This window comes from Pongo abelii, chromosome 16 (assembly GCF_028885655.2).
Source record: "Pongo abelii isolate AG06213 chromosome 16, NHGRI_mPonAbe1-v2.0_pri, whole genome shotgun sequence".
Lineage (NCBI taxonomy): Eukaryota > Metazoa > Chordata > Mammalia > Primates > Hominidae > Pongo > Pongo abelii.
Genome location: NC_072001.2, coordinates 95222369 through 95247766, shown reverse-complemented (window position 1 = coordinate 95247766; position 25398 = coordinate 95222369). Strand labels below are relative to the sequence as shown.

General features: G+C 45.3%; 1 protein-coding gene and 1 long non-coding RNA gene across 12 annotated transcripts in view; one reads left to right on the top strand and one right to left on the bottom strand.

The window, feature by feature from the left end:
* SLCO3A1 (solute carrier organic anion transporter family member 3A1) overlaps positions 1-25398 on the bottom strand; it is a 323050-nt gene that overhangs the window by 30273 nt on the left and 267379 nt on the right. For all 8 annotated transcript variants that reach the window (XM_002825852.5, XM_024232723.2, XM_024232724.3 and 5 more), the window contains 3 exons: positions 17513-17677; positions 11737-11935; positions 9523-9661 (listed from right to left, as the gene is read on the bottom strand). In XM_002825852.5, the coding sequence (XP_002825898.3) occupies positions 9523-9661; positions 11737-11935; positions 17513-17677 (503 nt within the window). The remainder of the gene's footprint in view (positions 1-9522; positions 9662-11736; positions 11936-17512; positions 17678-25398) is intronic.
* On the top strand, positions 1886-23817 carry LOC129050200 (uncharacterized). Of its 4 annotated transcripts, XR_008513784.1 has the most exons (8): positions 1886-2642; positions 5144-5255; positions 5400-5496; positions 8264-8353; positions 9325-9555; positions 12625-12838; positions 18614-18768; positions 23650-23817. It is a non-coding gene; the product is annotated as an uncharacterized LOC129050200 (long non-coding RNA). The 4 variants fall into 4 exon arrangements; XR_008513783.1 differs by lacking the exon at positions 5144-5255 and having other exon boundaries at positions 23650-23807; XR_008513781.2 differs by lacking the exons at positions 5144-5255; positions 18614-18768; positions 23650-23817 and adding an exon at positions 18815-19945.

Genomic DNA, 25398 nt, shown 5'->3' with positions numbered 1-25398 from the left:
CCAAGGGAAAATGTTGAAGTTGTGGTCAGATGGCAAGGGGTAGGAAGCTCCTTTATTGGGGCTCGTGTGACATAAGAGCCCAGATTTGTCCAACGTTGTGCTAAGGGAGATGGGTGCATAAGGTCGTGAGGCTGTTAAGGAGGAATCTTCCACTCAGATGTCCGAGTGTGGTAGGAAGAACTGCAGATGAGGACTTAGGTAGTTTCACCTTTCCCAGAGTGCAGAGAGATGATTTCCACCAATGGAGTTTTCAACTTTGATCTGAAGGGAAAAGGGGAAGTAGGGGATACCCCTTCAGCTGGCAGTAACTGGGCACCTACATGGGAAGCCCTAGATCTGCAAATGCTTTGAGCTATAAAAAGTTTGAAAAGCTAGATGTGAGAGAGCAGTCTAATCTAAGGGGATGATAAAGGTTGGGATCCTAATTCTCACCCCAAACCCCAATAGCATAGTTCTATTTGGCCAATCCAAAAAGCAGGTGTAGCTTGGAATTGACCTGTAGACTCCCATGGTCTGAATGAAGTGATATGCCCCCTAATGCTTTCTCTGGCTGTCCCTAAGACAATTAACTAGTAAGAAAGTATACCAGCCTTCAGATTAGTTTATGATTGCAGAATTGGCAAATGCCCCCATTTTCAATCCCCATTTCAAAGGCAAAGCAGTGTCTTCCTGGTTTGCCGTTCTCTGGGAAGAAATGCAGACCCTGCTGCCTCTGGGAGAGGTGAATTCTCTGCTTGGCATCCAAACTTGGGGGGTGGCGGGATCTAGCTTCACTGTCAATAAAATGTACCATGATACTTCATGTTAATAATAAGGTGGCCACTGAGCTCCCAGAACAGACCTGACAAGTTTCTTGACCTGGAGGACAGGGGGAACAGGCTTGTCCGTTCTACGAGAACATATCCAACAGACAGACCTGCCCAGGCACAAAAGGACATATATACAATATGAGTCACAATGTGGTTTGTCAGAGCTCAAGTTTTGCAGCAGTCTGGATGCTCACTGATAAGAGACTGGTTAAAGACAGACTACTAGGTCCACGCGATGGAAGATTATATAGCCGTAAAAAAGGTAGAAGAACATCCCTTATGTACTAATTTAGAAATAACTCCCAGGTAAACTATTAACTGAAAAAGCCAAAAAAATCGTGAGGTACAGAATAGGGCCTTTTATGTGCAGTAAAAAATCCAGAAGGATGTACAAGAAACCAAGGACAGCAATCGTCTATTTGGTAGGTTGAGGAAGAAGAAAACGGGACAGAGGTGAAAGGGAGAGTTCCTCATGTCCTCCTTTTTATACTTTTTGATTTTTGAATCACATAAATGTATTTATTAAAAACTGAAAATGTTATAAAATAAATCAATGAAAGGAGAACAGCACATCACTGAAAATTGTATTTGTTCCACCTTCAGTCATTAATTTCAATTGAGAAATGTTTCTATTCACATACAATGATGAGAATAAATAATTACAAGAAAGCTAGAGATCACAAAAATAGAAAAATGACTCTCTAGAATCTTGGATTTGTTTTCTATTGATGAAGGAAGCGGTCGGCATGCTATTTTGACAGCCGATATTACAAGAACAAGATACTCCTCAGCAGTGTTTCAAAAATACTGGCAAATAAAGTTGTTTTCTGCTTGTTATTTTCCCCCCACATCCAATCCTGATGATCGATCCCTATTAACTGTACAAAGGAAGCGAAGTTCTAGGTGGAAAGATTATTTTTCTAAGAGGATGGTGTGGGGATATTTGTATTAAGAGCCTTCTATGGAAACCTGAAAGGTAGAGGATCACCCCGGGAATACTGTTTTTGCTTTTCCTCTTTGAAAGCAGTTACCAGAGAGATATGAAAATTTCTTATCTTTTTCCTTTTTTTAGAGATGAGGTCTTAGTTTGCAGTGCAGTGGCATGATCATAGCTTACTGCAGCCTCAAACTCCTGGGCTCAAGTGAGCCACCTGCCTGCCTCTTTTTTTTTTTTTTTTTTTTTTTTTTATCTTTTATCTTTTCAGAGATAGGGGTCTCACTGTGTTGCTCAAGCTGGTCTCAAGTTTGGGGCCTCAAGTCCTCCTCCCCTCCTCAGCTCCTGAGTAGATGGGATTACAGAGGCATGCCACCATGCCTGGCTCTGACAGTTTCTAGAAATGTTCATAAAGGGAGTTTACCAGGGAGTACCACCACAGACCATGCTCTTCCTGCTTTTGCCTGTGAGATCTTTGATCTTTTGCACCTGATGTCCTAATAGCTGACATATCAAAGAACGTGGGACACCACCACAATAAAGTGGGGTGTTTTCCTTTGAATGGCAACATACTTCTCTGAGTCCCAGACACTTATGGATTTTCTCATGATTCACTCACTTTCCTCAGACAGTCTCCTGTCATTTATTACTGTCTTTTTGTAGCTTAGAATCTCTTCACTTCATTGGTTCAACCAAAGCTGGTATTTCCAGGCATAACCCTCAGATCTCATCACAAAGGGCGCCAATGGCAACCTACAAGCTCAAGGCAAAGGGGACACTGAAAAACTGCAAGAAGAAATACGATCTCTTCTTCCCTTGTGGGGTCACTGGCTGAAGAATAATGGCCAGGGAGAAAAATTCTGAGATGAAAGCAAGACCTCTTTCCACCTTGCACCCCGGTAACCTGTGGCGCGTGAGCCTGAGCACGTCCTGTTAGATCTTAATTATCTCCTGCTGAGGGGAGGAAGGGGGTTTTTATTTGGGGAGCAGAAAGGCTCACTCTGCTCCAGCTATCTAACATAAGACAGTGGGGAGATCACTGAAAGGTGAAAGGCGTGACTGCAACTCTGAAGGAACACGGGGCCCCTCCATCTCTCCCTCCAGCTTTCTCTCTTCCAACTCCAAACCTGCCTGCATCATGAGGTCCAAATTGTCACACCTCAGCCTGTGCACTCTTCCTGCTGGAATGTCCTTCCATGCCTGGCTACCAAACACCCACTACCTTTCATGATGAAAGCCTGGCCCTGCCACGCCTCCCCCTCCAACTTCTGGGCTCAAGTGAGCCACCTGCCCGGCTTTTTCTAAATCTTTTCAGAGATGGGGGTCCCACTCCCCCCATCCCCCAGTGGAGAACATGCCCATTTCCTCCTTCCACCCCTGCCCCACCCAGAGCCAATTTCTACCCCAGCAGTCCTGATACTGCAAGTTCATTGATTTGTCTACATAGCTGCTTCCCTCTTTTAGAACCTAACCTAACCACCTAACCTTTAATGTTGGATTTTTTAAATTAAAAAAATCTGTTCCTCATTGGAAACGTGATAATCATTTTAGATATTTTTGAAATATACACAAAAACTGGAAACAAATAAGCAAAATTTAGTTTTTCAGCCCCTAACCTGAAGTATCCATCTATGAATGGATGGCTATATGTTCTTCCAACATTTTTTATGCAAAGGTATGCATATATTTAGATGTTTCTTTGTCAAAAGAGATTATTGTCTATATATTATTTTACAATGTGTTCTTTTCACTTAACTATATTGTAAGGTAAGGTTAGGTGTTGCTTTAGGTGCTCCCTTGGACATAACTCTATTAATAATATGACATCTCATTTTATAGTAAACATGAGCTCCTTTCCTTATTCATCTCTACACTTACAATGCCTAGCACAGGGCCTGAGATATATCAGGTGTCCCAGGTGGCGATGCCCCAGTAGGGTTTGATTTCAGAATAGTCACAAGTCCCTTCTGACAAGCCATTACCAGGATAAGTACAGACTTTTAAATCAGCTCTGGCAGACAGGGCCAGGCTATATGAGGAGGGCTGCAAACTGTAAGCCTTTGGAACCAGACAGGAAACATAAATTTTAAAAATGGCTCAGGTGTAAGGGATGGCCAGTGGTGGGGGCTGTGTCTAAGTAGACAGCAAATGTCCTGCCCAAAAGGCCAGCGCTTCTCAGTTCCAGCCAACCACTGCCCTACTGGGGTGCAGGTCCCATGATAGCTATCTTCCAACTTTTTCAGGGAGGCCCAGTTAAACTTTGGCTCAGGACACATTAAATGTATCTTCAGGGCAGACACACTGTTTCCTGTGCTGCAACATGCTTTATGGCAGAGGTCCCCAACCTTTTTGGTACCAGGGACCAGTTTCGTGGAAGACAATTATTCCACTGACCAGTGGGGTTTGGGGGATAGTTTCAGGATGATTCAAGCACATTACATTTATCATGTGCTTTATTTCTATTATTACATTGTATTATATAATGAAATGTAATTATACACTTCACCATAATGTAGAATCAGTGGGAGCCCTGAGCTTGTTTTCCTGTAACTAGACGGTCCCATCTAGGGATGATGGGAGACAATGACAGATCATCGGGCATTAGATTCCCCTAAGGCACATGCAACCTAGATCCCTCATGTGTGCAGTTCACAGTAAGGTTCATGCTCCTATAAGAATCCAATGCCACGGCTGATCTGACAGGAGGCAGAGCTCAGGCAGTAATGTGAGCGATGGGGAGCAGCTATAAATACAGATAAAGCTTTGCTCACCTGCCACTCGCCTCCTGCTGTGTGGCCCAGTTCCCAACAGTACCAGTACCACAGACTGGTACTGGTGCTAGAGGTGGGGGACCCCTGCTATATGGCATATCTAACTCTCCAGTTGGTTTTTATAGTGGGCAAATATGGTCACGGTGAGAAGAAAAAAGAGACTGAAGGATGAATACTCAGTGTCAGCTTAGATGCTGACCTTTTTCAAGAAAGATACAATTCATAGAACATGCCTCATCCCTTCTATGACAGCACTGGTTCTTAATTAGGGGTGATGATATCCCCCAACGGACATCTGGCAATGTCTGGAGACATTTACAGTTGTTGGAACTTGTGGGTGGGGAGGGCAGGGGTGGCATCTGGTGGGGAGAGCCCAGAGATGCTGCTAAACACACAGTGCATAGGGCAGCGCCTCATGACAATCCATTATCTGGTCCAAAATGTCAATAGTGCCGTGACTGAGAAGCCCTGTATTAGAACAGCGGTTCTCCATCCTGGTTACATACCAAAAACACTTGAGGAGGTTAAAAAAATACTGATGCATGGATCTTACTCCAAAATAAGGGAATCAGAATCTCTGAGAGCGGGGCTCAGGCCTCATGTTTTAAAAGCTCCCACGTGATCCTAAGGTGCAGCCTACATTGAGACCCGTCACACTGAACCATGAGCAGCCTGCCTGTGCCCGTAATGGAGCTGTCTTCCTCCCCACCACAGAACCTACTTGGCATTTCGCTGAAACAGGTGCTCAATAAATATTTGTTGCCTGGAATGGGGGGGATGAATTAGTCATCTATCATTAGTACCCTACAAACTGCAGTGCTGGACTCATACTGACTTTCAACATTCTATTGGTGGCTGATGGAAGTTTGTTTTTTTTTTTTCTAGTCAATTATTTAGTGCATCAAAAGGATACAACTTACAGCAATCAGTACGCAGCATACTAACATACTTCTGTTGGAATAATTACTTCTGAAAGTGAAAGGTACAGAAACAATCTGGACAATATATTCATGCCAAAGGAAATTTACAGAATTAACTCACAATTTTTTTTTGGTCACCCTTCCTGGTCATATGCAGCGAGAAGAATTAGAAGTTGTACATTAAATGCAGGCCTGGAAACTCCCATTGCTATCACTCAAGGAGATATAAGAAAATAAAAAAAAATCCAATCCAGAGCAGGAAGAAAAGTTTAATATCAGGAAACCGCTAACACTAATCAGATTTCCCTATAATCAGAATTATTTGATCAGTGACTTACTTACATCTAATTGAGTTATGGGGAATTTTCACATCTTGATGGAAACAATAAAGTGGTGAGTGGTGAGCAAGGATCAGGTCTTTAGTATTGAAACTGGCACCATCCAACCTACCCCCTTGCCAACCGCTAAACAAGAGAATGGTATTACCCCTGGATCCCTGGGGCTCTCTGAGGTCAGTACAGGGCCTCCAGCTGGGTGTTGAGAAAGCCCGGGGCCTTCATCCAGAGCCATGGCTGACAGTGACAATGCAAGGGTCCACAACAGAGCCCCTGTCCCTGCAGCTTAATGAGGGAGGTGCCAGAGTAAATGAGCCATTAGAACAGGTGAGGTGAGAGCCTTGCTAGGCAAGGGCAGGGGCAATAGGGGTTTGCAGGAAGGGCACTAACACAGCCCTGGAGGAAGCAATGAGGTGGAGAAGGCTTCTCAGCAGTGGTGAAGGAGAGACAGCCCTGACAGATAAGACAGAGCTTAGAAGGGAGAGACTGCTGCAGATAAGAGAAACAACATGTGCAAAGGCCCAGGGGCAGGGAGAGCTTGATGTGTTGGGAAACTGCAAGAAGTTCCACTTACCAAGTGGCTCTTTAAGAGGTGAGAGGCCTTGTAATCCCAGCACTTTGGGAGGCCGAGACGGGTGGATCACTTGAGGTCAGGAGTTCAAGACCAGCCTGGCCAACATGGTGAAAAACCCCGTCTCTACCAAAAATATAAAAAATTAGCTGGGTGTGGTGGTGTGTGCCTATAATCCCAGCTACTTGGGAGGCTGAGGCAGGAGAATCACTTGAACCCGGGAGGCAGAGGTTGCAGTGAGCCGAGGTTGTGCCACCGCACTCCAGCCTGGGTGACAGAGCGAGACCCTGTCTCAAAAAAAAAAAAAAAGAGGTGGGAGGAATAGGGAGGTTGAGGCTGGAGAGGCAGCCAGGGCCAGATGGTACAGATGGTAAAGGCCAAATAAATGTCTCGAATGAGAAGTGCATGTTTGAAGAGGTAGAAAAAAGGTGGACCTCTTAGGGGAGGTGCAGAGGAAGACACTATTTTTCCTTTCATCGTGTCCATGTGTACTTGACATTGGACAGACCCTACATTCAAAAGCCAGACCCCCCACTTCCTACTGCATGGCCTTGGGCAAGTGACTAACCTCATCTGTATTCAGGAAATAAGAACACCTATTTCCCAAGGTTGCTGGGAGGATCAGTGAGATAATACACACAGGGTTGAGGCCATGGGTGGAAAGACAGATGAAACCAGGGAGAATGGCTGAATTTCACACTGGGGAAGGCGGAGAATTCCAGGGGATCACTGTGAAAAGGAGAAGGAGGTAAAAGGTTTTAGCTTGTCAAAGAGTTTTTTTTTTTTTTTTTTTTTCTGAGCTTGGAGATAAGAAGAGTGGAGAAAAAAGGGGGCGAGGGAGGGAGTACACGTACCAGGAATATAGCCACCATTTGGCATTTTCTCAAAATACTGCAGCAGAGATTTAAAGGATTTAAATTGCTTTTCACTCATGTTTGGATGTTGGCCTGAGATTTCTCTGACTCTGGGCCAAGCTGCCATGGGCCACGAGTGACACACGGAAGGCTCCATTACCTGGACCTTAATAGGCTCTCGACAAAGCTTGCTGCTGCTGCTGCAAGTTTTATGGTTGTGGTTGTTTTTAAGGCTAGACTGTCACAAGGGACCCTTTCCAGGATAAGCACTGCTCTGGGTCTCCAAATCCCTCACCCACTTGTTGGAAGCCAGGGCATCTAGAGATCTGCCTCGGCAGGGAAGGCATTGTATGCCCCACCCCGGCTCTGGGGCCTGGTGGTTTCTCCATCTCTGCATTGCAATTGCATGGGAATACCCTCCTTGCCTCACCTACACCCCAGCAGACAATGTGAGGCCTCGAGTAATGTGAATAAAAGGCAGGTGTCTAGGGGATAAACAGTAGGTCCAGAGGTAAGCAGAGAAGCTTGCAGTCTGATAACTGCATTCTCCAGCCTTGCTGTTTCAGCAGCGGGATGCAGCCATAGATGGGCCTGGTAAGGCTCTTATTCAATAAGACTCCTGTACATGTGAGATCAGGGGAAATGCAATTTTTAAGATAATTTTTTTGGTCAGTGCATTACCTGGAATAGAGGCTCATTTGGTCTCAGGACACTAGACTATATTGAGTCAATTTAATTCTTACAACAGGACAATAACCGAGACTGATTTATAATGTAACTTTCTGGATATTAAAATGTTAATGAAATTGTTGTCATGAAAAATAATGGCTTGTGTTTTTATTTGACCCATTCTCAAGGCCCATCCCTTCTTTTAAAATTTATTTCCACTCACATAAAGAAATTGCTTTATCATCTAATTTTAAAAAATCAGTTTCTCCCACCCACCCCCCATGGTGATTTATTTTCTCTACAGAAAATGTTAATAACTGGCCAGGAATCTAAATGTTAAACACAAGGAAAAATGAAATCTTTGAAAATGAAAATAAATGATCCATTTTTCTTCTTTCAGAGAAATTGCTCCTCCTGAAAGATATAAGATGTAGGAAGAAGCAGCAGCTAATGATCTGAACTCTAAGTCCCTTGAAAGCTGCCACTGGGGGTTCGTATTTTCCTTCCCACTATGCCTTGCACAGACATACATGGAGTACTTGTGGGTGCTGGCCCTTGCTTAAGAAATCCAAAGACCAAAGCAGATGACAGACACTTCTAGCAAATCACCATAATAAAATGAGAACAGTGTCTTTAAAAAGAGAAAGAGGTACCAAAGGACTTCAGAGAGAAAAACCCCAAAGATAAAAGAGGGAAGGGATGGTTTCAGAGGAGGGGACATTGGAGAAGGCTATTGACCGGTGAGTAGGACCTGTTCAGCTGGAGGGAGGTGTATGAAAAGACAGGTTGTATGGGGGAAGCTGAACACCACAAACTAAAAGGAGGTAGAGCTGAAGACACGTGGCATCTAGAACTGATCTTCTAGTTGACAGAGTAGCATGAGAAAGGGTCATTTGCTATGTTACAGAAACCCTTCTGACTGCAGTGTTGAACAAAACGCAGGACATAAGGGGCCATCCTGGGAGGCCAGGTAGGAACTACTGCTTGGGTCCAAGCAAGAGATGGGGGCGGGGCCTGCACAGGGCAGGTGCCAAGGACTCCTGGAAGGTGGGATCAGCACCACTGGATGACCCGTCACTTAGCATCAGCTTTTCAGGGAGAGAACGTGGAAAGCTGTGGGATGACAGCCAATTGTAAAATCCATGCTAAGCAGGAAAAAGCAACCCACCTCCTTCCAAAAATGTGTCAGGAACATGGAAAGAGGTGGGAGGCATTTAGTTAGGAGGAAAATGGCAAAGCAAACTGGGTAGGAAAGAGGCTGAATTGGTGTCAGAGTGTTTCAGTTCTGGAAGAAGTCTTTCCTGATAAATGGTTTTTAAGCCTTTCTTGACATACTTCTGGTGATGGGGAGCTCACTACCCATACAGACATCCTATTCCATTGACACTCTGCAAGTACCTTGAACCACCATCTTTTCCTTTGGTTCCATATATACAGCTTCCTTTGAATTTTTACTTTCAGTTGCACAATGAGACTTCCTACAAACCCACTTGGTTTAGCAAGAAGACCTGAATGAGTCCTCTCATCCTGCTGATGGAACATCTTCCACCAGAGCAAGGCAACAGCTAAGAAAAAGTCACAGGGAAGGCGAACAACCTGGGCAAAAACTTGGGTTTTAAGCCACTTTGGCTGCCTGAATCCCCTGCCCCATCCCATTACCGTGCTGTTGCAGCCAGCAAAGCAGGCAGACAGGTAGGTGATGCCATCTGCCCCACACACTGGAGTGAAGGAATCGGTTTGGCATTCACAGTTATTATTGCAGGGCGAGTAGGGGTCCAGGGCTGAGCCAGGTGCTGTGCTGGAAAAGAAAGGAAACACGGAAGCCATTAGAAACAGGTCAATTTGGAATCAGATGCCCCCAGTGACAGCCTTTTGCCTCCGCTGTGATGAGTCGCACGGTACCCTGCTTATGGGATTGTTACCTGGTTCTCCCTTCCCTTTTCCTTTTCCAACCTTAGCCTATGCTGTCCAGCAAGGAGCAGCCCAGGGCCACTGCTGAGAGCTACGTGGGTTGTGCCCTGGCCAATGATGCCAGCTTGGGTGGTGGGCTGTGTGGGAGCTGAGTCCACTCCAGCCCCTCTCATGAAGCGAGGAGGAAGATGCTTTTTATCACTGGTATTGATGTGCCCTCTGGGCTGGTGGCAGTTGGGACTGCTCAGGGCCACCCCCTCCATGATGCCTCTCCTGATTGCTACGGCCTCGGCTTACCCCCTGTCCTGAACCAACACCTATGCCTGCACCACTGAGGATTTAACTTCTTCCCTCTTTGGGCTGGTTCTTGTCTCTTTGCTTTATTCCTCCCCTACAATCAGGAAGCCTCATGACGCTTACTTACTACACTGCTACAACCAGACTGACTTCAATAATTATTGTCTAATTGATTCAATGTCCTGAGAAAAATAACACTAAGATGTTTTAATTTTTCCTTTGCATCATTAAAGGCACAGTTATCTAGAGCAAGCAAACTGAAAAAAGAACAAAAGGGTAGAGTGAGTGTATTAGCTCTGTAAGAGAGGAAATGTCTCTTCTTTAGTCTGATTATTTTCAGCTATGTCTCCTAAGGCTCAGAGCACCTCACAATAATAAAGATGACTATGGTGACACCTGGCAATTTATGTGTCATGCAGTATTCAAAGTACTGCATGGATTATAACCCCATGGGCTTTAGAGAAGAAACCGAGGCACAGCCAGGTTAAGTGACTTGTCCAAAAGTACAGAAGTCATAAATGGTAGAGGAGGCATTGGAACTAGGGCTGTCTGACTGTAGGATATACACTTTTATTTTCTTTTTCACGGAAGAATAACGTCATTATAGTAAGACCTTGTGCTCCTAACCACTACACTTTACTGCTTGGGACTTGAGATAGCTGTTATGCATAGCATGTGAAAACGGGAAGAAGCCATATCTGAACAGGAAGTCGGGGCCAGGCTGGGGCGGGGATTGGAAGGGGCAGCCCTGTGATGGTGTAAAGGGGAAGGAGGGGCACATGGTGCCTGGACTGTGCACAGACATACAGAAAGCTGCCTCTGCTTTGCTCTCCCACTCTGCCTGCTCACCCTTGTGGGTGGCAGAGAAGCCCTGGCTCCACTGCATCTTCTGGCACAAGTGCAGGAGCAGGCCTCGTGGTCTGCTTGGAGGAAGAGTCTGGCTCTAGAGAGAGAAACTGGTAACCTGCAGGCCAGCCATGCTGCAGCCTCGATGCTCCAGGCTGGATTTCCAAGGCAGCCTCAGTCCCATGTGGAAAAGGGGACAGCTATTGACACTGGATAGCTGAGGACTCCCCATAATTCCCTCTAAGGGCAATTCTCACTGGACTCTAGTCTCAAGTCTTGGGATAAAAACTAGGAAGAAAGAAAAGTGGTCCTATGAGAACTAACTTCCTTCTCTTCCTCCCTCCCTTCCCTCCACCTCCCTTTTTCTCCCCCTTTCCCTCGCTACACTTAAGAATACCTGCCATGGGCCAGATCCTATAATTGCCATGTGAGCCTAATGACAGCTTCTGATAGTTTAAGGAATTGTTGAAATCAAATCAATTCTGTCTTTTATTTTGAGCTGAATTTTGAATTAAAATTTTTATTTTCTATCTTCACATTTTTCCTAAAGTCAAATGCCAAAAATCGTGATGTGAGTCTGCCAAGGAGGAAACGGCTTCTCTTCTCCCCCAGTGCTTCCCAGCCTTTGAGTGGAAAGGTCTGCTCTCTCAGCCCAGAGGGTTCTACTGATTCTCCAACGTGGAGAGTAAGATGCAGAGGCAGCCTTGATGTGTCTCCTCGGGTCACTAGGAACAAAGCTGGCTCCCTCAACCTACTGCAGAGGGAGACTGCTAGGGTCCCTGAACAGGCAGGAAGGCGGCAGACACTGCCAGTACTCACTTGTTTCCATAGGGAACAGTAACCCCAGCCACAGGGCCAGTGTCGCAGCCCAGGAAGAGGAAGGAGACGTAGCAAGCAGTGGACACCAGGTTGACGAGCATGGCCATCCGAATGGCCCCCAGGGCAGACAGGCTGAGCTTCTTCACCAAAAGACCTCCCAGGAAGATACCCAGACAAGCACACGGGATCGCAGTCATCCCTGGAAGGAAAATAGAGGGGCAGGGCTGTGAACAGGGAAGGTGGGGCCAGTCTACAGACAGGCGGGCGGCAGGCCTGAGGCTGAGTCCTGTGAATGCCCCATGACCCCCCAGTGTGGTGTCACTGCCTCCATGGGACCCTGGAGTCTTCAGGAAGGGCCTGATTTATGCCCCCAGGGAGCTCATGGAGAACTGGGAGAGACAGACATAAAGCAACTCTGCTTCATGAGTCTAAGTGCATGCACCTGTCCTGCTAAGTGGGGCAACCTCAGGAGAAACACAAGCCAAAGAGGGGACTACCAAGAGACGGAGTCAGAGAGACTGGGAACACAGACATGCCTTCGGGAGAGTACATATCACGGAGCAGTGATGTGCTCTGTGTGCATTTTTGAGATGATGTGGGAAGGGGACTTGAGATCATTTAGGGATTTTCTCCTCATCTTCTAATGAGGCAAGAAGGGAGGGTTCCACGGAAAGTACGGAGGCTGTTTGACCTAAAGGTCACGGAATTCACCAGGCCATAGAGGGAGTGTTTGAGCCAGCTCCGCCACCCCTCAGGAAGTGGCATCAATCAATATGTTTTGTAGCTTTTGGTGAATAAATGGCATATATATTTTTTCCTTTCTCTCTCTTCTACACAGGGCTGTCTGCAAGGCAGCAGGACCATAAACCTGTTATTTCTGATTCGCAGAGACCATGGCGTTTTAGGAGGACCAAAGGATCCCAGGGTTCCAAGCTCCTGCGTTGGTTTTGCTCCATTCTGATTCATCTCATCTAAAACTCAGCTTTCAATTGCCACGTGTCATTTATCTACCATGTAGATTATGCATGGCCAATTTTCCAGTCTAGGCTGCCTTCCTGTCAATCAACAGACCTCTAGGTCAACTGACTGCATTAAGCAACTGGTATGTGCTAAGGGAATGCAAATTAATTTTAATATTGGGGCGAGAAAATATAATCAAGGGAGTATAGCTCTACAAGAAAACAGCACAAGTCATACTTAAAATGACATATAATATCTCTTTATCATCTGCTGCTCTTGGAGTATCTGTGCTCGGTTTTCTTCCCTTGGCATAGGAGTGATCTCATGAGCCAGCTCCTGGGTGCCTCTTTATCCTCGTCCCGTGCCGCACTGCCCACCCCAACCATGCCACTGTCCCTCCTTTCTCTCCCTAGGACAGGCAAACAGTTTCGGTTCCCCAGGCTTTGCACGTGCAGTTCCCTCTCCTGGGACACTTGCCCGATGTGTTTACTTGGCTGGCACCTACCCTCTTCAGACAGGTTTCCCAGGCCACCATATGTAGAGATCCATGCACCCCCACCCTGAGATTCCATACTGTTTTCATCGCTCTCCCAGCTCTCTGAAGCAGCCTCATTTATTTTTGGGTTTCTTGTTTCTTGCTCTCTCTCTCTCTCTCTCTGCTAGGATACAGCTTTCCTGTGGACAAAAACCCTCTTTGTCTTGTTCAGTCCAGCCTAGATTCTCTGTGTCTAAGCATGGTACCCAGCATGGAGTGGGCATCCAAGTATTATTTTCAGAATGAATGAGCTAAGGAACAGATTGGATGTGTGTGAATGGACATCAGTGACAACATGCCCACACCCAGAAAGCAGGCCTGTGTTTTGTTTCATTTCCTAGCAGAGACAGTGGGGGTGTCACCTGTCAAGGATGGTAACCATGGCAATCAAAGGTTTCACATCTTTTCTCCAAGCCATCGTCAGGCCCCCTCCCTCCCTGATGTGTGTGCTGTCCTTAACACTCCAGGCGGTGATCAGAACTTCCCCGAAATTCCATTCTCATTACGTTAACCTATGCAGATTGAGTCCTTTTTATCTTCACTCACAAATCAACACCACCAGCTCTTTAATCACCTGTGTTGCTCTTCTCTGAGCTCTGCCCCATTTGCTGATGACTTTGCAGGGGGTGGAAGGGGGGCCAGTGCTGATGCTCTGGGATGACTGCCTGGGCCTCATCTCCCAAGTCTGCCTTCTCTAACCGCCCACTGCCAGCCCCTCTTGCAGCCAGCCTCCAGAGTCCACACTGACTGGACTGTCACCAAGGGCAGGGCACACACAGAGGGCACCTGTGCTGCTTGCCTGGACTGCCCAGCGCAGGAGAAGGTGCCTCCTGCCAAGCACACTAGCAGACAGAAATCACTGGGAGACAAAAAGGCGCAGTAAGGCAGAATTGTTTTTTGACCTTCTGCCCTGAAGACTATTGATTTGTTTGTCGCTAGAAGACGTAGGCATCTGTTCTGAAACAGAACACCGCCCAAAGTTGAAGCCACTGTGCAAATGTAATCAAAATGGAAGAAAAAGCAGCAGAGCAGTCAGCAGGTGAGAGATAAACTCTTCAGGCGCTGAAGGGCTAAACCTGAGAGATCCTGGGGATAACAAAGGAGTTACAACTTTAATTATAAAGAGGTGTATTTTACCCTGTCTCTGTCAGGCAGATATTAAAGGGCTGACTGCATTTTGCCAATACCTCTTGGAGGTAAAATTGACCAAGTGGCGGGTGGTAGAGAATTATTTGTGTAAAAGAAAAACATAAGACTTGTGGTACCCTGGCAGTTCCCTGGGAGAGGGGTGGTAATCTGGCCATATCATTGTGATAGGGTTTTACATTTTATTTTATTTATTTATTTATTTTATTTTTCGAGACAAAGTCTCGCTCTTGTCCCCCAGGCTGGAGCGCAGTGGCGCGATCTCGGCTCACTGCAACCTCCACCTCCCGGGTTCAAGTGATTCTACTGCCTCAGCCTCCCAAGTAGCTGGGATTACAGGCGTGCGCCACCACGCCTGGCTAATTTTTGTATTTTTAGTAGAGATGGGGTTTCACCATGTTGGCCAGGCTGGTCTTGAACTCTTGACCTCAGGTGATCCACCTGCCTCAGCCTCCCAAAGTGTTGGGATTACAGGCATGAGCCACCATGCCTGGCCTACTTTTCCTTTTAAACTGAGATATGTTATGTCCTGTGAAGTACACAGAGCTTAAGGGAACAGCCTGATGAACTTTTGCATCTGTACACACCCCTGTAACTACAGCTCAGATTAACCTTAGAATATTTCTAGCAGCCCAGGAGGCTCCCTGGTGCACCTCCCAGTTAGCTTCCCCCAAGGGTAACCACTATTCTGGCCTCTATCACCTCACTTAACTATTTCTCTTTTTAATTCATCTAAATATGTGCTCTTTTGAGTCTCATGTCTTTCAACTCTGTGAGATTCAACCACATTGAGGCATGTATCAAAGTTCTTTCTTTCTCATTCTGTGTAATAGTTTACCATAGAACATTCTATAATTTATCCATTTTAGGTTGACGGACATTTGGGTTGTTTCAAGTTTGGGTCTATTATGCATAAAACAGCTCTGGACATTATTACATATGCTATGTAAATGAGTGAACATAAACACTTATTTCTGTTGGATAGATGACTAGAAATGGAACTGATAGATCACAGCATAGACACATGGTAGCTTTAATAGGCACAACCGAAGAGTGTTCCAAAGTGGTGGCACCAATTTGCATTCCCACTGGCCGAGTATGAGAGTTCCAGTGGCTCCACATCCTCCCCAACACTTGGTGCTATCAGTCTGGTGGATGTTTAGCAGCATCTCATTGTGGTTCCACATCCTCCCAAGCACTTGGTGCTATCAGTCTGGTGGATGTTTAGCAGCATCTCATTGTGGTTCCACATCCTCCCAAGCACTTGGTGCTATCAGTCTGGTGGATGTTTAGCAGCATCTCATTGTGGTTCCAATATACACTTCTCTGACAACTCATGATGGTTAGCACCTTTGTGTTTGTTTCTTGGCCATCTTGTGACATGACAGAAGATTTTAAAGGGGAAGATCAGAAAGCATCACCTTCCCTTTCCTCTCAGCAGACAATCTGACTCCTACTTTACAGAGAAGATGAAGTCTGTGGAGCTGTAGCTGCCCCCATGCCTGGCCATATCACCACACTCTCAGTAGCTTCCATCACGTGTCCCTCCCTCTGCTCTTTCAGAACAGGTGAACTCCTCTGTCAAGGGCTGTCCACCACATTCCCTCTCTCTGCTGCAAATCCCCAGCTGTGGGCTCCTTTCCCTCCACTGAGAAACCTGCTCAAGTCTTTCCTGTCCCAGCAACCACATAGTCACCACCCCCTCCCTTGACTCCCAACACACGCCACAGGCCATGTCCTCTCTCCTTTCCCCTGGCTAAGTCCCGTGCTCACTGTCTACTCCTTCCCTCTCGTGGGCTGCCCTCCACACCACAGAACAGGTGCTACCACTGCCACTTCAGGGACACAGCCCTGACACAGGCTGCAAGCCATCCTCATCATTAAAGCCAACAGAGACATTTGGGCCCTCACCTTGCTTGACTGCTCACATTGAAGATGGCTGCTTTCTTCTTGGAATCATTTCACCCTTGACTTCCATGATCCACATTCTCTGCATTTCTTTTGGGTGCTGTTGCTTAAATTTCTCTGCAGAGTCCTCAATTTCTTCAGGTTGGGGTTTCACCTATCTTTTTCTAACTCTACACATTTTTTCCTATGTAAATTCCACTCCAGTGTCCTCAACTACCATCCATTTACTGAGGCAACTGAACCTCTACCACTACATATAATATCGATTATCATCCCAGAGACCGGTCTTGACCCCTTGGCCGAATACTGGACATCACTTAGATATGCTATGGGCATCTCACACTCAACAGCTTCAGGTCTGATCTAGAAACTTTGCACGGATCTGATTCTTCTTCGTTATTTCCAGTCTTTACAAATGGTACCACAAGCTCTCCAAGCCAGAAACCTGAGAGTCATTGTCGATTCTTCCATCTTGTTTAACTGCTATGTCTCTGTTGCTGTTGTGTCCACTACTTATCAACATCTCAGCTGATTAACTCAACAAATGCAGCTTCCTGTCATTTGAAGTAAAGGATGATATATTGTCACAAAACAAAAAGCAAACTAAGACATGCTGCAGGACCACATTCCTTACCCTGCCTGAGCAACACTGCTTCTCATGAGTGCAAGTTGGTTTTCTTTAGTATGTCAACTCCAAACAATTGGGAGTAGAAACCTGTAGTCTACGATTTAAAGAACTGTAAAGCCATGCCTGTCCTTGGGGAGAAGGAGTGTCATGATCCATTAGTTATGTCTGCTGTGGGCACAGGGAGGAGTAGGGAGTGTATGGCTTCCAAGCTCTGCAGTTAACTATGGGTTTCATGCTGCCAAGAATATTCTTACTTTATGTGGCTGATTAAAACCTGCTAACCTTTCAAGATTTATCCTTCTTCATCATATCTTCCCCAAATTTCCCATTTCACACCCATCTATTGACTTACTGGCCTCTCAAATGTACATTTTATATTTTCACTCTTTATTATCATGTGCTTTTAGCAACTGATCCAGGCAGGCAAATCTTACTCTGAGAATATACTTTAAATTCCTTGTGCACAGAGGCCACATATATCTTGTTGCTGTAGGCCCAGAGCAGAGTGGGGCTCTTCAGCAGGGCTCAGTAAATTTTTAGTGCCTTACACACAGGACACCCTTCCCCGACCCTCTCAGGAGGCCTGAGGACACACTCACCAAGCAGCTGGTTGGCAGAAGAGGTGGTAAGGTTAAACTGTTGCTCCAGGTACTTCCCCAAAAAGGCAGCAAAGCCAGCCACCACTGCAATCTCCATGCAGGCGGCCAAGATGATGCAGGTGAACACAGGGTTTGAGAGCAGGTGCTTGGTGACCTTCGGGATCACTGCAGGGAGAGAGAAGGCATATGGTCAGGGTCAAGGTCACGCCCTATGCTCCCACCTTATAGCCTCCTGCTCCTGAGGCCCCTTCTTGGCCTGCTCTTGTCCATTTCAGCAAACAGCATCCAGAGGCACCCAGTTGCTCAGGCCAAAATCTACACCCCATAAGTCATCCATGATTGTGAAATCTCTGGCTTCAAAGCATACACTGACATGTTGCCAATTACTATCTTCTACTAAAACAAGAGAGACTATACCAGGACTTTTCTTACAGTTCACTAGACACACTAAAATTTTTTTAAAGCAATGTCAGAAGGTATTTTCATCCTCTACTAGCAAAGAGTTTGGGTTTTGTTTCTTCAAAGAAAAAAAAATGTGTGTGTGTATATAAAATAAATTATAAATATCAATATATTTAAGTATATGTCAATATACCTACTGATGGATCTATATATATGTGTAAGAAAATATACTTAACAGTTTCAAGAAAGATATGAAATTCTTGTGCTCTCCAAAATGTGTACATGCCTCATCAAACCCCTTGTTGCCATCTTCACGGCTACCTCTCTGGCAACATTGCCATCAGCTCTCACTTGGAGACTACCAGAGCCACCCAACTGGGGTCTTGGTTTTCACTCTTGATCCAATATAATAATTCCCTGAATAGCAGTCAGCGAGATCAGCTCAAATCAGTTTCCTGCTCAAAACCCTGGAATGGTCAAAATCTATAGGCTGTGCCATGGTCCGAGGTCTGCCCCTCAGTGATCTGATCACACCCCTTAGCCCCTCCTCTTCCCACCCTCCAGTCCAGCCCCAGTGGCTCTTGCTGTTTCTCACCTGCACCCAGGTCCACCCCACCCAGGTCTTTGTCCTTGGGGGTCTTCCCTATACAAGAATGCTCTGCCTGTAGATCTTTGTTGAATGTGTTTCCTTCTCCTTAGGGGGTCTCTTCTCATCACCCAGTCTACCCTAGAAGAAGCCTCCCACTCAGTCCCGGTGCTCAGGGCTTCTATGAGAGCTGGTGATGGGCAAAAGTGCTCTGAGATTCATGCACCACTTTTAATAATGACAGAGCCGGAAAGCAGGAATTGTTGAGGTCTTGTATTTCATTCTTTCTTTATTTTACTCTATTTTTCTTAAAGCATGTGGTTTCATACGCCACGAAGACTTCCCTTTATATTGGTGCTTTTAAAATAGGAGATTCGTTTCTTAAAAATCCTTTGAAAACAAGCACATTATTTGGATATTCCCAGCAATCAGAATCATTGGCATGTGGTCTTCAGCCAAGTCTCCTAAATTATGGTATGACGTACCCTGGCAGTGTACAAGAGAGCTCTGGGGCACCAGGACAACCCTGTCATTTCAATATTTGTGCCATGATTTTAATGTGTCCTTACAACAAAGCTGAAATACAGCTGATACATCGAATGTGTGGTTTCATGGCTGTTATGGCTTAAGACACTGCTAGGCCCAAAAAGTAAGTAGATTTAAAGTTATTTAAAGAGAAGTCTTAGGTGCATAATGGTTCAGGCGGAATGCAAATAAAGCAAAAATTATGGAGGTGGTTTCCCAGAGACTAGACTAAAGTTAGGGAAGTCTGTGCTGCTGCGATCATAAAGTGTGGAATATCTGACATGCAGTTTACTTGTTTCCACCTATGCAAACAGAACAGATAAAACACAGAGTCCCAGAGGAAGGAGGTACTACACCACGTCTAGGAAAAACTGATCAGTGCCGTGGTGGCATGCAAAATAAACAGGTGGGCAGGGAGTCTCACACTGCATTCCAAGGTGATGAATTAGCCAGCTGTCCTCAAGAAGAGAGCTAATTATCAGGCTCAATCTCATCTCCTAGGAGATGAAACCTCTAAGCGGCCCAACTAATTAGAATAAAATAATAATAGGGGATGCATACGTTTTTAATAATGTTAACAGACAAGCTCAGTAAGTCAAGAACTGGCAGATATACAAAACTCAGAATTTATCATTTCTAGGAATGGTATCAAGTTTCAAGAATGAAAATCTACATAGAAGATAGGCATCTTAGGGTTCTTTGACATAACAAAAAGAACTTAGTTATGCAAATGGACTGAGCCAGATGACCAAAAGCTTGGAATTGGCAAAGCCTGAGCAACCGAATCCTATGTCATAACCAGATGATAACCAGAGCTGGTAGCCTTGGCTGTTCTGTGGTGGTTCCTTGTAAAATTCCTGAAACACTAGGAAGGCAACTCTCTGATTAAATAAATGCACAAATAAAAATAACACTTTTAAAAGGGTATGAATAAGAATAAAGATAATAAGAAAACAACTTTAAGTCCATGGTATTAATACACTTATACCCTCCTTGATTTGAAGTGTACTGGCCTTTATGTGTGTGTTTTGTCTATTTTTACAAGGTTTAAAACATGTACCATCATCTGAATTTTTAGAAATATCATTTCAAATATATGTTTAGAAGTGTTTACCTTTATAACACCTATATGTAAATGTTGGGAAATTTTCCTGTGTTAAATCCACATTATGTTTAAAGTACGGTACAAATATTTAGAGTAATCTTGACTGTGAAATATTTAAATATGTGGATTGTTCAACAAATATAGATGAATTCATTGGGCATGAACAGAGGACAGTGAGGTGAGCATTTATCTTCATGTACAGAAGGCCCTTGGATGTTAAAACTCTATCCTCATAAATCACTACTAATGAGTGAAAGCTGATTTGCTACAGTGTGTGGCACGTTCTGATGCTGTAGTGTACCCATGGCAAGAGACCTGTTGGCCATGCCACAGAACAACAGGTTGCACAATGTAGTGAGAACCGTATGGATCACATCAGGTTATAACAGTGCCTCCTTGTAATGAATACATTTGAATGTCCTGGTGGTTTATGTTTTGGCAAGTAATAACGCCATTTCTCAATCACAGTGCTCTTTTGGAATAAAGATATCTAAATTCTGGAAACATTGCCAATGTCAAATAGGCAGATTGGGGACATTCCAGGAAAACGATCCTCTGCCGTGCTTTCACTGTAGCCTTCATTTTTTTCATTAGGGTGCAGAATCTTCAGAGTCTAGGACTCCTGGAGAATAAAGCATCACAGCCACGCTTGGTCACAAGTAAAACTGCTGCCGGGCTGATAAGCAACTTTGCTCTTTGGCTCAGAAATGACGCTGATGATGATCTCAGTTTGATCACATTATCTGTTTAGGTCTTGGTATCTCCCTGTCCTTGTTCAGAGTCATCATGATTTGTTTGGGGATGAGGAAGGCACTGTTCAACAAAGGCAACTCTGGTTAATGGAATGCTTTTATACTTCAGCAAGCAATTTAATTATTCTGGAGATAATTCCACTTCAGTGGGAAGGATTCCTTGTCAAGATAGAAGTCTGCCTGCTTTTGTCTTAATATCTAATAACTAATTTCTCCTTGAATTAGATGTGAAAAATCATTAGGTTTGAGAATGATTTGACTGAATCATTTGACTTGAGGAAGCCTCAGTGGGCCTTATTTGCATGAAGAACATTCTTTTTTTTCCCTCTACCAAGGCAACTTGCCTCGAGAAATGACAGTTTCCTCTTGGGTTCGCTATTTCCTTCCAGGTTCTTCCTCCCATCCCCAGTTTTATTGCAATGACTTGTAGCACCCTCAAGAGAAGATTGCTTTTCAAAGGTTCAGCCTACCTTCTGAAACCCTAGTTTGAGAAGGGCTATTAATTAGCTTGGTCCTAGGGCCAACCCCGTGTTTCAAGCTTTTTCATTCAAATAGATTGTTAAGCCTATAAAATTCTGACTTTTTAAGGAGGCAGTAGCTAATGGGGCAGCCCAGGCAAACAGAAACTGGTGAACCAAGGCCACACCAGGCCACTGAACACCTACAGACTCTCTTAGCCATGTACCCCCCACCTACCGATTTAGCCTCAGAACTTGGGAGCTGGAGGTGGGAGGTAGGCTGGCTTGAATTATGCAGCCTCACCAGCTGGAGAAACCTTTTCAACTCTCATTAGGAGCTTGGTACTGTTACCAGCAAGATGACGCAAAGTTGGAAAGAGCGGCAGGAGAGCGGTCTCTAGGGAGAACAGGTTTTCTACTGCTAGTCTTCAAAAGAGATTCCTGTAGGATTAAGAGTTCTTGGAAACTTATGGGTCCTTCAAGACGGAGAAAGGCAGATTTTGGAGGAGTCATAAAAACTAACGTTGACAGAGCATTTCCTTTGTGCAAAAATGCCGTTCTAAATGCTTACCTATCTGCTCACATAATGCTCACAGCAAACCTGTGATCTTGGGACTATTGCATCCCCCATTTACAGATGAAAAAAACTGAGGCAGAGAGAGGTCCCATGGTTAGAGCAGCACAGCAGAAACTCAAACCATGGTACCTGCTGCCATGGCATGTGCTTGTAACCAGTATGCTATTCTGGTCTGGCTTCTGAGCTGCTCTTGGTTTGAAGATTAAGCACGAAGGCTACTCCTGGTAGTCAAAGGTGCAGCTTAATTCTAAGAAATAATGATAGTAATAGCAATAATAATAATAAAAAATTTCTACTTAGGTTGGGGAAAATGACCAGATCTGGCATGGATCTGGGACTTAGTCCTTTTTTTTTTTTTTTTTTTTTTTGAGGGAAGAGAACTAGGGAAGAGAGGGAGGGAGAAATATTAATAAAAGGAAGAAAGAATTGTAGAGCTGAAAGAGGAGGCTTGTACTGTAGAAAAGGTTTTGCTGAATGAGGTTGTATAAAATAATGGCTAAGAACCTGGTCTAAGGAGTCAGGTAATGGGGACTGAATTCTGGCTTCAAGGCTTTAGTAGATGTGGAAGTGACTGGAGCACAGAACTCCACCCAACAGACTGCTATAAAGATGAAATGAGACCCAAGTGTGTAAAGCATGTGGCCCAGTGTCTCTGGCACACAGATGTGAGCTCAGTAAGAATAATAATGATTAATACAAAAAAGCGATCCATGGTCAAGTCAGGGAGGAAACCCTCAGGCTCCTTGTCATGTGTAGTGTTCCTCAGAGCCATGGGGATACACGACTTGCTGCAGATGTATCTGTGTGCGCCGCTTGGTGAGCTAGCAGAGAAGGGAAAGAACGTGAGGTGGGGCAGCCATAGCCATGGAGAAAGTGGGCTGGGCTGAGTTCCTGGGCCATCTCTGTGGTCAAGAAGAGCTCCTCCCTCCAGAGGGCCAGGCAGCAGGCCAGGTCAGGAAGCAATGTACTTGTCCATGGCCTTGGTTTCCATGTCCAGTTCCCTGGAATTGAAGTTGCCCCAGGCAGTGGTTATCGTGGGGCTCATTGTACCTGCTGGACTCTCGGTGTATTTCTGCTTTTAATCTCTCTACTGAAGTTGGCCTTGACTTTCTTTTCCTTTGATAACATTGCTGTCAACACACCACTGTCATGGCTCCCAAGAAGGGGAGATGAAGCTAACGCATGCAACTGCTCAGTAATTACAATGGAAGCCAACGCTTTTTGGGTTATCGTCTTAACATTATCATTCCAGACATGAGAAAACCAAGGCTTCATTGAGAGGCTATAAATTCCACCTTAACCAAGAATGCAGAGCTGGGAGGTGAGGGAGGGTGGATTTGAACTAAGGTCAGCCTGAGCTCCAAAGTCCACACGCTTAACATTCAGGTATTTTGTGGGGACTTGAATCTATAAAAGTTGTTTTTCTGAATGTTGAGTTGCCATGAGGAGCTTCCCAACACATGAGACCCACAGGCAGGAGAGAACAGAGAGCAGGGAGGTCTTAGATGAGATAAATGACAATCTTCAAATCATAACTTAAAAAAAGGGAAAGAGGAAGAAATAATAAAGATGTAGAAAAATACTGTGATGGAAGTACAGGTGTGAATCCAAGGTGGGGTGACTCCTAGGAGAAATAGTGTCATGGAATAGCATCAAGGTTTAGCAACCAACGAGTTGGTTGCTGATGTGCCCTGTGCAGGCTTAAGTCCTTGTGCTGATGTGCCCCGTGCAGGCTGGATGCCCTTGCCTGAGTCCTTCTCATCTCCCATGTCAGAAGCCACCTGGGAGCAAGGATGGAGCAGTTCCGTCATTAGATGTGAGCACCACGGCCAGTAAGAGCAGACACTTAACAAACTCAAGGTGTATTAAAGAATCTAATAAATACATTTTAAAATGAATGAATGAATTGCAAAGCTTTGAAGGGTAACTGTTATAGCCTCTTAAGAAACTTTAACTGAGGCAACAGAAAAAAACTTATGAACAAACCATTAGTGACATGCCACAGGTTCACTGTCCGGGTGGAAACACGTTTAGACCCTTGCTTCTACAGTCAGGGTGAGCTTATTTGTTAAGTCAGTTCCCTGCCATTACATGTCCCCTGCCTGTACAAATGCAGGAGGACCAGCTCTGACCTGTTGGCCCCCAGGGGAGATCAAAGAACCCCCCCCATTGCTTCTGGCATTCATGTGCAATTGGGAGTTCACAAAGAATCATCTAGGGGGCTTTGAAAACCTACAGATGCTTGGACCCCTTCTCTACTCACAGAATCAGAATTCCTGGGCTGTGGCCCACAAACAGGGAGGTTCAAGAAACTCCACAGGTGATGCTGACTCAAACTCCTGGCCTATGGGGGCAGTAATCCAGAATGTCAGTCTCTTCTTCATTTACACTGCCGATTCTGGAGGTGTCTAAGCCATTCCCTTGCGTAGGGGTAGAGGAAAGCCCAGGTGGGAGAGGAGGCCTGCAGTGTCTGGGAGTCTTCTAAAAGCAAGTGCCTGCCACACGCTGGCCCCAGATGGGGCAGCCTCCGGCCCCAGCTTCAGACCCACCGTGGCTTCATTGCTGTGGATGAACTTGCCTCCTAACGTCTGCCCTGGGCTATTGAGGAGCCCATGGGAGCACTTCCTAGCACCTTCTCATTGCCAGTTTGAGAGAAGCAGCTACTGGGTTTCCTTTTGACCATCCTCTGGAGGTAAGAGGCAGAGGGTAGTGCTTCCTTTGCACCTTGTGGCTTGAGTGAACAAATAAACGATCAGCACCAGAAATGAGCGTTTAGAATGAAATCCAAATGTTAGCTGGGTGCAGGCTGGCTGGGATAACTCCCCCATCAATTCTATTGATTCCTTTAAGGTCACCAACGCTTCATAACCCCACCAAGAAGGCCCAAGAGAAAAAGAGTCATGTGGCTGCCCATTAGCCTGTTTAAAGCAAGAAGCAAGTGTCTGCAGAGGTGCAGTTAGCTTCCTGCAAGCTGCAGCTCCAAATTGGTGTCGCCCCAGTCATTTCTGTCCCTCTGAAGTGTGAAGTCAGAAAAGCGCAGGCTCCGCTCAGGATCACAGAGATGAAGAAAGGAGCCTGGGAGGCAGCAGCGTCTTATTCAGGCCCAACATGATGTCTTTCCAGGTCAGAGGCAGCAGAGAGAAAAAGACTAAGGGAATAGGCTTTTGTAAGCAAACAGCCACTTTCTCTACTCCAGGCCAGTCCCTAAGAACCTTCTCTGGAAGAGTGGTGGCCACCTCCATGGCAGCAAAGCTGACTGCATTTGGCATTCATGAAAACTCCAACAATGGGTCATTCACCCTGGAAAGTCTGGAAAGAGAAATACTGACATTCATAAAAGAAACAGTGGGGGTGAAATACCCAATGGACATAAATGCCCATCTTTAAGCCTAGAGTTCCTGATGGTATTTCCTCAAGTGTTGAGTTTACAGCAGGCCTTCTCAGAGCCTTCATGTGCTAATATATCACTTATGAATCTCCA